The sequence below is a fragment of the Carassius auratus genome, chromosome 29, assembly GCF_003368295.1.
Source record: "Carassius auratus strain Wakin chromosome 29, ASM336829v1, whole genome shotgun sequence".
NCBI classification, from domain to species: Eukaryota; Metazoa; Chordata; class Actinopteri; order Cypriniformes; family Cyprinidae; genus Carassius; species Carassius auratus.
In genome coordinates this window covers 4,638,793-4,651,039 of record NC_039271.1, presented here as the reverse complement: position 1 = coordinate 4,651,039, position 12,247 = coordinate 4,638,793, and the positions used below count along the sequence as shown (strand labels likewise).

At 37.3% G+C, this 12,247-nt stretch overlaps 2 protein-coding genes across 4 annotated transcripts in view; both read right to left on the bottom strand.

Moving 5' to 3' along the window:
- The window catches only part of LOC113048471 (B-cell receptor CD22-like), a 1,131,192-nt gene that overhangs the window by 786,435 nt on the left and 332,510 nt on the right, over positions 1–12,247 (bottom strand). The gene's annotated exons all lie outside the window — the stretch shown is intronic.
- LOC113048504 (single-minded homolog 1-like) lies at positions 544–9,653 on the bottom strand. Its single transcript, XM_026210361.1, has 12 exons — positions 9,465–9,653; positions 9,036–9,271; positions 6,352–6,425; positions 6,007–6,096; positions 5,826–5,934; positions 5,044–5,129; positions 4,789–4,964; positions 4,602–4,708; positions 3,373–3,520; positions 2,459–2,573; positions 2,048–2,246; positions 544–1,068 (listed from the first exon to the last, which is right to left on the bottom strand). Exons 2-12 carry the CDS (start codon positions 9,208–9,210, stop codon positions 737–739), a joined length of 1,611 nt encoding a protein of 536 aa, XP_026066146.1. The 5' UTR covers positions 9,211–9,271; positions 9,465–9,653; the 3' UTR covers positions 544–736.

The window sequence follows — 12,247 nt, the reverse complement described above, 5'->3', positions numbered from 1 at the left end:
ACAATAAACCTTATTTTCTTTGTTCATTCTTAATCCATTAAAAACTATGGATTTTATTTTAGTTAACAAGTTAAAAGCAATACATTTGGTGAATCTGTAAATAGGGTTAGGAATAATGATAGCGGGTAATTCATATGATAATAATGCCACAGTGCAAAAAAAATCAACTGATTAAAAGCAGTACAGCCAATGCTGTACAAACTGAAAAACATTGCATTAAAGTAAAGGTTCTTAAATAATGCCACAGTGCAAAAACAAATGTATTTTCATCATGCAAACTATAATTTCTTCCTTTTTAAGGTTGTATTCTGACCTACATGTGTTTTTGATACTAGTGCTTGTAAATAGCAACACATGAACACTATCATATGTGTCCCTGCAGCACAGAAGCAGACAGGTATTTGGATCAATAGACAGGAATATTGTTTGGGTCAAAATTATCAATCGTTCTTAAACAGGATATTAAGTAAAGATCATTTAGTAAATGTCCTACCATAAATATATCAAAAATTAATGTTTGATCAGTAATATGCATTGCTAAGAACTTCATCTGAACAACTTTAAAGATGATTTCCTCAATATTTAGATTTTTTTGCTCCCTCAGATTCCAGATTTTCAAACAGTTGCATCTCAGACAGATATCGTCCAAACCATACATGACTGGAGAGCTGATTTATTCAGCTTCTCTTCTGACTGGTTTAGTGCTGCAGGCTGGTAAACAGCAGGTGTTTTGCGGTCAGCTGCCGTTGGTGATGATGACCGATGTGCCGTTGTGTGTGGGGCTGGTCTGAAAGTGCATGTGTGTGTTCACGTCGTAATGGGACAGTCTGTCGGAGCCGGGACTGCTCAGAGCGGACAGCGAGGCTGGACTCTCGTCTCTGTCGTCTCGGTGCAGGACGAGACGGGGCGGTCCTCTGCAGACGGACGAGAAGACGTCACTCATGCAGACGTCCTCCACTTTAATCGGCTCCGGTCTGGCACCCATCCGGCTCTGGGAAATCCCTGAACTGTCTCTCGAATCGCCCGAGGAGCCTGGAGATCCGGCCACGCGCTCCTCGTCCCAGTGAGCTGCCGGAGAGATTTCATGAAACCGTGACGTTTTTACTGAATATCTGCGTGTTGAAGTTCCTGTGTTTGTGTCTCTAAAGATGTTCAGTTCTAGATATTTTTATTATTAACCGGTTAGTTCCGGTGCTTGATTCTGATTGGCTGAGCCACGTTCACAGCTGACTGATGCTACAAAGTAACAAACACCTTTGTTTACGTTTGTGTGTTGCTCGGCAACCACTGTGTTGCAAACACAACTGACTCTGAGGAGCTTCATTGTTTGGTGGAAGAATACTGTTGTTATTAATATCATCATTATACTTTATTTGCTCTGATTTATTTTGTGAAACCTTACCACGTATATATGGAATAACTAAACAACACACACTAGCTGTTATAAATTCACTGTAACTCACGGCTTCACAAATTAAAGTTGTGAATAAAAGAATGATACTTTTGAAAACACTTATGTACTTCATGACATCAGCAACAAAACTATTTAAACACTTTCATTTTTTAATGAATTAAGAAATCTTGTTGTTGTGTTTTTTCTTAAACAAAAAAATAAATAAAATACTTTTATTCATCAAGGAAGTATTAAAACCATCAAAAGTGCCATTGAAGAAATGTATAATGTTACAAAAGATTTATATTTCAGATAAATGCTGTTTGAACTTTTTACTGATCTGTGAATCCTGGAAATTTTTTTATTATATTATTATAGCAAAACATTAAAATAAAAAAATAAAATACAGTTTTGATCACATAAATAAATAAGATTTTTAAATATATTAGAATAGAAAACAACTCGTTTTTAACTGGAATCATATTTCAATGTATTTTTTGATTAAATAAATGCAACCTTGGTGAGCAGAAGAGACTTTTCCCAGATGTATATATTTAAATGATTCCAAATTTAAGAATGGATGTACATCACAGTTTCCAGAGAAACACAAACTGTTTTCAGGACTGATAATAATCAGAAATGTTTCTGACTCACCGTGAGTTTGATGGACGTGTGGAGTTGCTTTAGTGGCGTCCCACCATCCCTCTCTCTGTGTGTGTGAGGCGTGTGTGTGTGTGTGTGTTTGAGCACATGTGTCCAGTCGCTGCGGGGAGGCGGAGTCTGTCAGAGGGCTGCTGTCCCATTGGCTGTCGCGATCGGAATCTGAGCGCTCGGGCTGGAAGAACGGAAACTGCTAAAAAACACAGAACAGGAAGTGAAGAGAGAAAAAATAAATGCAGCCTTGGTGTATACATAAATAAATACATACATACAAAATGAACCAGCGATGATAATATAGTGAGTCAGTGAAACATCGAAAATATGCATTTTATACATCATGCATCTGTAAAGTGCATTAGGGCTTCGAGTGCGTCTGTGACTGAGATGATTTATTCTGACTGATACCTGAGAGTACGGAGAAGCGCGGCTCTTGGCTGGGGTCTGGTTAGGGTAAGGGAACGCAGGTTTGCTGGGCTTGAGCTGCTCCAGAGACAGCGCCAGGCCTCTGTACTCCGTGTCCCTGAACACACACATGATTACACTCAACATACACTGCTGGAGCTCGCCCAAAAACACTTCAAAAAAGTGCAAACATTTTTTTTTTTTTTTTGCACGTTATTAATTTATATATATATATAAAAAGTACACTTTTAACAACTTTTGCATCCAGATCTGTTTAAAAATGCCAAAAAAAAAAAAATGAAAATGATCAAAATACACATCATATATAGGGCTGCATTAACTTAACACAATTAAAATATTTTAACGCAGTTAGAACATTGGCCCCGCCCCCAAACCTTGTGTTCAAGCCAAAAAGATTTCTGTCTCCTATGTATGTTTATTGTCCTGAATTATTATTTATTTGGTTATTATTTAATATTTTTTACATGCATTAGTTAGATTAGTCTCTGTAAAATACATTCAGCCTCTTCCTCATATCTCTCACACACTCTTTCAGCACAAGTGACTGATCAGACACAGTACGGTCTCAGGTGACAAATATGAAGTTATGACTGTTTCAGCGGGTCAGAAGTGGGCAGTGAATGTGTAAGGTGTTTTCTTAAAGCGACAGGAGTCCTGTGACTCAAAGCAAAGCTTGTGCAATGTGTCTGATTTCTGATTTCACAGCTGTGTCTCGTCTGAACTGAACTCTGATCTTGAATGTACACCTGACAGGCTTGTGTTACCAGACGCATGTTTTTCACCGTGTCTGACAGCCGTATGTATTGTGTTTCAGACGACCTGGGTTTGACCTGTGTGTGTGTGTTCTTTATTCCATCGTGAGGCGTGTTTGAGAGGGAGATGTTGGCGTGACTCACGTGAGGACGTAGTTGACGCTGACGATGCAGTGTGGACGAGACGAGCGAATATTGTGAACGATGGTGGCGTAACTCTGCACCCAAACCCAGCCGCCGTGTTTGGACAGGAAGCGGTAATATTTAGTGGTCACCTGACCTTTGACCAGCACTGCAGAGACACAGACACACATTACACATCAAACTGATTCTGCTGAACTCATATTCATTTATGAAACATTTGTAGGGCTCAGAAAGAGTGGAACATACATTTCATTATGCCTGTTTAAAATGACAAAACAAAACAAAATCTGACAAAATTAGACAAAAAAAGGATAGTAAATGTGTGTGTGTGTGTGTGTGTTTGAGTGTGTGTGCGTGTGTGTGTTTGATTGGGTGTTTGAGTGTGTGTATTGGTGTGTGTGTGTATGTTTGCATGTGTGTGTGTGTGTGTGTGTGTGTGTGTGTGTGTGTGTGTGTGTGTGTATGTGCCTGTGTTAAATATGTAAAGACATAATATTTATGTATGTATGTTGCAGTACTTGACAAAACGTTTTTATCTAGTTAATGTTTGCTAACATTAGTTAATAACAATAAAACTGTTGATTGTTAGTCCATGTCAGCTCGCATCCATTAAATTATATTAACAGATACAGCTTTTAAATCTATTAATGAAATTAACATTAACATATCTATATAAATAAATTATGTATATCCAAATAATACTTTTTAACATTGCTATTGGCAAAAAAAAAAAAATAATAATAATATAATTTTTTATAAAATTATAAAAACATATATTATTAATAATTGTTTTATTAATTGATTAATTAATTAATATACAAACTTATAATAATTAATACAATAAAATATATTTTCCTGTAGCCTCCGATTCTAGTTCTTCTTCTTGATCTTAGTGCCGCTTTTGATAGTCGAACACAATCTCTTACAATCACAAAATTACAGGTGTTCCCCAGGGTTCAATTTTAGGCCCATTATTTTTCTAGCTATCTGTGAGTGAATGGCTTATTTATACTTTCGTATTCTCCCAAATTGACTACTGTAATACACTTCTTGCTGGGCTTTCTATAACTACACTCAACAAACTGCAATGTGTGCTAAATTCTGCAGCAAGGATCCAGGTTCGGAGTTGATTTTAAAATCCTAATGCTCACACATAACACATCACATATAAAGATCCATGTCTTTGGATTCCTCTCTTTAGGATGTATTTCGATGTGATTTGGACTCACGGAGGTGATGAGAGCAGCGCAGGTGAAAGCTGTCACAGCTGTGCACGTGATGATACAGGGTCTTCTCAATCAGGTCCTGTGGCTCATATCCTGTCAGCTCTGAAACCCTTAGAGGCACAGAACAGCAGTCGTGTTTTATTTCGTTTATTTATTGCATGTATGTGTCATATCTCTCTCCGCCGCTCACCTGGAGTCGAGGAAGATGAGCTTCATGTCTAGACTGGCTCTGAACATGAACATGTTGCTGTGAAGCTTGATCTCGGTGACGGCGCTGGGAGGTAAAGTGTGTCCCACCGCCACCAGACCCACGTTCTGATAGCAGTCCAGCGCAGACGTCTTCAGATAGCCACTGCAGTGGATGACCTGCGGGGTCAAAGGTCACGCTCTGTTAGTGTCCGTCAGATGACGCGGTGTTCGTCCATGTGTGTGTGTGTGTGTGTACCTTATATCCTCCGCTCGTCAACCCGGCGTTACGTTTGGCCAAAACACACTTCATTCTCAAGAAGAACGAGCGCTCTGCTTCATGCTCTGCAAAATTCACATCGCAGACATCAGTCGGGATTATATGCATGAAATGATTCTCATTTAGTCATATTTTTCTGAGATAAAAATTAAAAATTAAAAAATTGGCATTGAAATAATTTTTGGAAAATTTGAGTTTTGGAGAAAAATTGGTGAAAGCGTGAAATTTTGACAGAGTGACTGCTATAATTATTGTGTTATATAAATAAGATATAATTGTATTTTTCTATTTATCTTAATGTTTTAGTGTATAATAATATACATAATTCTTGTACAGCAAACTTCAAAATAATATTTACATCTATAAAAATTCTAGATGCTGATTTTTTAATATTCAATCATATTTATTTTCATAATTTAGTTGTAAATGTTTTTGCACTTTTTTTGAGAACAATGAAAATAAATAGTTTAAAGACTAAAAATATAACTTGAAAATATATTACAGTAATGTTTGTTTTATTTACAAAAATTTTAAAGCAGATTTTAGATTCAAAAAGATAAGAATAGATTTTAGATTAAAATTATATGTATTATATATTATCTCTCTCTATATAATATTTTTTATATATTTTGCATTAGAGTTTAGAATTCCATTTGAGTTTTTGTTGCCAAAAACAGTCCTAATTGTGTGATTTTTCTCCGCCTTCATTAGAAACACATGAGAATCGTCTGAAAGAGGTGTAGATGTTGGTGTGGTCTCACCGTGGATGAGCTGTGAGTGGAGCGAGGGCTGCGGCGTCAGGACCGCGCTCATCTCGTCGTGATCCGCCGGATGGACGTACTCATAAATACTGTTCCCGGTCAGCTCTACCTGTGTGAAAGCAGCTGTGTGATTGCACTGGAGGAACACCAGCACAAACTCAGAAGTAAGTCAGTTCTTCACCTGTGAAAGACCCAGGTGAACCGACGCCGTCTCTGAGATGTACATGATCTTCCCATCGCAAGCCACCACGAATATAAAGCCATCTAACGTCTGCAGATCACAGAACATCAGACACATCACCACAGACACAACCAACGCCGGGACAATCTGCAAACATGCTTCGTTAATCATCTTCCAATCAGATCTAATGCATTTGCATGGAAATGAATCATTAACTTCACAGTGTCCTCTGATATATTTCTGAATGAACACAAGCCAAAGATAATAATAATAATAATAATAATAATAATAATAATAATGATAATAAAGTGTTCATATTACCTGGAGCATCTTGCTGATTATTACCTGCAGTAAATGAGATCCGAGCTCAAGGTTTGTGTTTTCTAAAGATCTGCTTCGACCCCAAACCTCCCCCAAACCTACAGCAACACACACACACACACACACACACACACACACACACACACACACACACACGCACACACACATCAATATGTGATCAATATACTAAGCGAATGTTAATATTATAATACTCCTTACCAATATACACTATACACAATTATAGTTTATAACAACAATTTTTTATATTATATTATAAACAAAAACTATTTATAATATATAATAATAACAGCAACTACCACAACAGTAATTATTATTATTATTTATTAAAATTTATTAATTATAAATTTATTTATTTATTTAAAAAACAATAACACTTTTAAGGTGTGTAATATACGCAAAGTGGAAAACTGCTTAATAGTCCACATTTGTCATTATAAATTTATCATAAAGATGGTTATAATAATAATATAAACAAGTATATTTTGATAGTAATTTTATAGTATTATAATTATAATTATTACTATAATTGTTATTAATATTATAATAATTGTTTTATAAAAGATTTTTATATTATTACATACATATTTTTTATATTATGTCTCTCTCTCTCTCTCTGTGTGTGTGTGTGTGTGTGTGTGTGTGTGAGAGAGAGTCATCAAATCGATGTTGTGAGTGAATCTAAGCTCGTGAACAAACAGTCGCTCAGAAAAGTAAATAAGGGAGATCTGAACACACACACACACACACACACACACACACACACACACTTCACACACACACTTCACACACATGAATAACTTTATTCTACATTTACCTCTCACAGAAATACACAGGCTTAAAAATACAGTTCCTTACACTGCTTTAAACTAGTCGAATGCAAGGCTTTGTTTTATTCATAAGATGAATAAACATGTTCACGTCAAACTGACCCTGCAGGCTACACACACTCACACACACACACACACACACTCACACACACACCTGGGCTCTGAGTTGATCCATCAGTGGAATTGTTCGCAGATTGCGGTGATTCGGATCATATGGAGACTGAACGACCAAATGTAAACAATTATTCTGTTTTGTTTTTAACTCGCATCAATGCTTACATTGAAGTTTATAATTATTACATTTATTATAATAGCCTACATTATCGGCCTACTTTATATTAATTTGCAACTAACAATTAATAATTATTAATATTATTAGGCTTATCATTAAAAATAATAGACCTACTGGATTTTTTTTTGGCATATTCCATATTTAAAGTAAATTATAATAAATGTAAAATAAGTGAAAAGGCAACGTTTCCATTGTTGTCACTAGATTGACAAAATAAATTATAGGCGAATAAAGCAGGAAACTACGTGAAGTGTGATTTTATTTACACGAGTCGTTAAAAGGCTGATTTGTTAATTGTAATATTATTATTATTCGGCTGATAATCTGATTTTCTCGAATCAAACATGTATTCTCCTCGGGTTTGTAAACATCATGAGACGATGAACACGGATTTCTGCTCTGATTGAAGCGCGTGATTAATGTAAAGCATGCTTCTCTCAGACGGTTCAGATCGTTTAAAGAAGAAGAAGAAGAAAGAAACCGCATCAATTAGAAATTCATCTGATCTTAAGTGACTCGTGCTCGCGGTGCGCGCTCCCGGTCTAATGAGTGCGGCGGGTGCGCAGTCACGCGCGTGACCCTCAGAGCAACCCAATCTCTGTCACAAAAACATCGCCTTTTCTATCTATCTATCTATCTATCGTTCACAGTCAGTGATTCTCACACTCTTAAAAACAATGTCACTTGGAAATCTTTTTAGGATCCAAATGTTTTTTTTTCTCGTTTCGAAAAAAAAAAGAAAAAAGAAAGTAGCCTACATTCTTAAAAATAAAGGTTCCAAACGGGTTTTTTTTACAACAGAAGAACCAAAAGATCGTTTCAGTGAACAGTTTCTAAAAGAGCCATTTTGAACATTTTAACCCCCCCCCCCCTTTTATTTTTACTTTAAAGAATATTTTGTGCCTTTGGAGGGTTCCACGGATGTTAAAGGTTATTCGCCATCGATGACTATGAAAACCCTTCCTGTATTAAGAGTGTAGAGGACAGCTGTTATTTATCCCCCTCTAAAACACACGGCACGCGGCCAATAATTCATGTGAATCAACAGGAACCTGAACCATTATTTCTTTGCTAAAAAGTCAAGTCAATATAAAAACGAAATAAATGATCCTGTAAATAATCCTGTAGAGTTATAATTGTATATAATATAATTGTTCTGTTAATTTGCACAGCGCATCGTTTAAACACAGCTTTAGGATATAATAGCCAAAAAATCATTTCTCTCTCTCTCGGAGAATACATGCTCTGACAGATCGGCAGTCGATATTAAATGCATGAAAATAGTAGAATACAAATTTGAGAAAACATAGGAATTACATATAGCAATATGGGATCCTTTGAATTTTCGTTTATTTTTTATTTTTCAATATACGGCATAAAATTAGGCAGTGTAAGGTGTTTTTTTTCTTTTTTTTTTTAGTTGTAACTTTCGCTGTCTTAAAATAAATGTCTACGCTTTAGTCCATGGAGCAGTGTATTTAGGTCGTTGCAGTGAAGTTCTGCGCGGTTTGTGTTTTTCTGTCATTATAGTATATTATGACGCATCAGCGCGCGAGCGAGCGTCTGACCTGGAGGGAGCACCAGTCGCATCTTCAGGTAGCTGCTGGTCAGTCGGATGATGGACGCTTTGTCCAGCTGAGACGTGATGGCCGACGGTAACGGCAACATTCTGGCGAGCGCGTAAAACTCGCTGTTCTCCTTCTCGCGCCGCGTCCTCGCCGCCGTCTTAGACTTCTCCTTCATCGCTCCGGTCACCGAGCTCAGATCCAGACGGAGATCCGGGACATCTGACCCGTGCAGGCCGCTGCCGAACACACATGCAGGAGAACTTCAGGAATAAAGAATCATCAGCCTGCTCAATAATGCGTAGAGTTAAACTGTGCCCAAACTAACACATACTGACCTCATATGTCCTATAATTATGTAAATATAATTCATTTTTTATTAACATTTCACAACGAAACTCACGAAAACATCTTAACATTCCAGCTACTCACCACCTTTTGTTCAGGAGCAGGAGTTCCACGATATTCGCAGACCGCTCATTCTCTATTCTATTCTATTCTATGCGTGAGCACATCAGCAGGTACTGAAACGGTCTCGTGCTGTCCGGTCTTACCGTCACTCACGCGCTCATTGGACAGAGAGTCTCGTGGAAACCGGGGCTCAGTGGGAGGATTCGAGATTCTGAAGGTGTGTGTGTGTGTGTGTGTGTGACAATGCGTATAAATAGTACGTCAAATATAAACAGCAGAACGTGTTACTGATGCGCAGAAATCAACTTTTTGTTGTTGCATGTAAATGATGCGCACGTGTTGGACGTGTTTACACAGTTTTCTCGTGCATATGACACGCATCCTCTCCACAGCCCTGATCCTACACACTGCGTGTCAGATGCACGCCGGAGTCAATGTCTGCGTGTACTGTAGATAAAAACACAAATCGAAACATAACTCAAGCTATTGATTCGCACTTTCATCAAATCGGGAAGAATTTGCGTGGACAACAATTTAAAACACTCAAAAAAATCACGGTGTATTAAATACGTTCATTTAAAAAATAAAAAATAAATCATGGACTTTTTAACAGACATTTATAAATTTCATAGATATTTGATTCTTATGTAGGCTATTTGGCCAGTTTAGGTGGATTGATAGATTACGATACAATCGAAACAATTCATAAAGAACACCGAGGAGAAGAAAGGGATTCTTAAAATCAGGATTTGGCTATTTGAAGGAGATTGTGGGTTTTCTGTTTAAGGCTGTAGAAGTGATTCCTGAGAGAGAGAGAGAGAGAGAGAGAGAGAGAGAAATCATCGTCATCAGCTCCAGATCACGCGCGCGCCTGACACACTTTGACCTCACAGGATCTGTTTATCACCAACACAAGCCTTTCACCTTCACAAGAAAACAGACAGCTTTTTATTTCCTATTTTCCTGAACCTCAGAGCTGTTTTCACATGCAGGAAATGATCGCGATATTTTTGGAAACAATAGGCTATAACCTGACAAACACATGGACATAAAAAAAATAAAATAATAATAATCAGGCAGCATTTATGAACATAACATTATCATTATAATATGCTATTTATTTATTTTGGCTATCATCTTTATTTTATCTTAATTGGCATTTAAACTAGTTTATTTAAATAACAAATTCTATACGTTGAAAGGTAATGTATGGCTATGTAAACATTAGCTATATTATATAAAGGTCTAGTTAAAATTGTTTTGTAATAATAATAATTCGTGGTAATTAGCTAAATGTTTATTGTGGCTGATGTCACTCGTTTATTAGAGGTGTTTTGCTCACATTACAAAGAGGGATTCTGCTCATAATCTGTGGATCATATTAATCATCACATTAATCTGTGTGTGTTTGACGGGAGCGCGCGGCGCATACGCGCGTGTCATTAGCGGGAAACCCAGCGGTAAAATAGAAACACGTGCGTCTGTGCATTTAAAGACACGTGACCTCTGCTGATTTCAGAGCAGTAGATAAGAGTCAACTTCACACAGAAGCTCATCACAGATGTTTTATATTTGTGTGTGTGTGATTTTGAAGATAGTTAGATGTTTCCCAAAAGACAGAATAAGTAAAATTTACCCTGATCTTCTAATTCCAAAAGTTTTCACGCCCCAGCTCTTAATGCATGGTTTCTCCTTCTGGAGCATCAGTGAGGGTCTGAATCTTCTGTAATAGTTGTGTTTGAGTCTCTCAGTTGTCCTCAGAGTGAACAGATGCATCTCAGAATCACACAGTCACTGCTGGAAAGAGTTCAAAAACACAGAAATGCTGGAAAACCCAATCATTATTGGGAGCTGAAGGATTTTTCTGAAGAACAGCAGACAGTTGAACTGTTCAGAACAAACACGAGACTCGTGAACAACTATCACTGAACACAAAACCACACAGACGTGTATCATTCAGCTGATAACACAGTGTTCAGAGTCAAGGGCGTGAAAACTTTTGAACAGGTCATTTTTATAAAGTCAGTTATTTTTATTACTTGTGGAGTATATATACAAATCTGTTATGTGAAATAGCTTACTCAAGACAGGACAAAAAACATGTGATTCACATTTCTGATTTTGTTGAAATTATTATATTTGCATATTCTGCAAGGAGTTTGTAAATTTATGAGCACAACTGTATGTGTATATACACGCATAGATACATCAAGCATGTGTGTGTGTGTGTGTGTGTATATATATATACATGTAATCTTTTAAACAACAAACATAAATGGGCAATAACAAATTACATTTTCATCTTTACAATTTTTTTTAAGTGTGACAACTAGCCCCGGTCTCCTGACAGAATCATCACCCGCAGATCCCACCGTTACCATGGCAACACACACTGTTGAGGGAGAGAGAGAGAGAGAGAGAGAGAGAGAGAAAGCCGAGCTTCAAGGCCGCTCTGAGCTCAGTGTTACTGATATGAAACGCTGGATTGGTTCTCTCCAAAAGATCTGAAGAAGCAAAGCCAGGATAAAATCTCGGCTATAAAACTGTGTACTGAAGGTCTTTAAAGCAGTCTACATTTACAAAAGATCTCTTTCAGTGCTGGGTTCAGTTCATGGCTCATTAATGTGGGCTGTTATAAAGCACTTATAACATGAAGGGTCAGAGATGTTGTGATGTGTTGGGCAGCTGTTAATGTGTTCCTCAGCTCTGGAGTTTGTGATTGGTTCATTTCAGAATCTGGAGGTGCTGTCAATCACAGCTCTGGGGCCGTGTGATTGGGTGTTTGGAGGATGTGGGTGGAGTTC

What these genes read in the sequence shown, in the direction of transcription:
- LOC113048504 (XM_026210361.1), bottom strand. Translation starts at nt 9,210, where the DNA reads ATGAAGGAGAAGTCTAAGACGGCGGCGAGGACGCGGCGCGAGAAGGAG. An exon ending in AGCGTCAACTACGTCCTCAC is followed by an intron (nt 2,574 to 3,372) that starts GTGAGTCACGCC and finishes GTGTGTGTTCAG; the next exon opens with GGACACGGAGTACAGAGGCC. An exon ending in GCGCTTCTCCGTACTCTCAG is followed by an intron (nt 2,247 to 2,458) that starts GTATCAGTCAGA and finishes TGTGTTTTTTAG; the next exon opens with CAGTTTCCGTTCTTCCAGCC.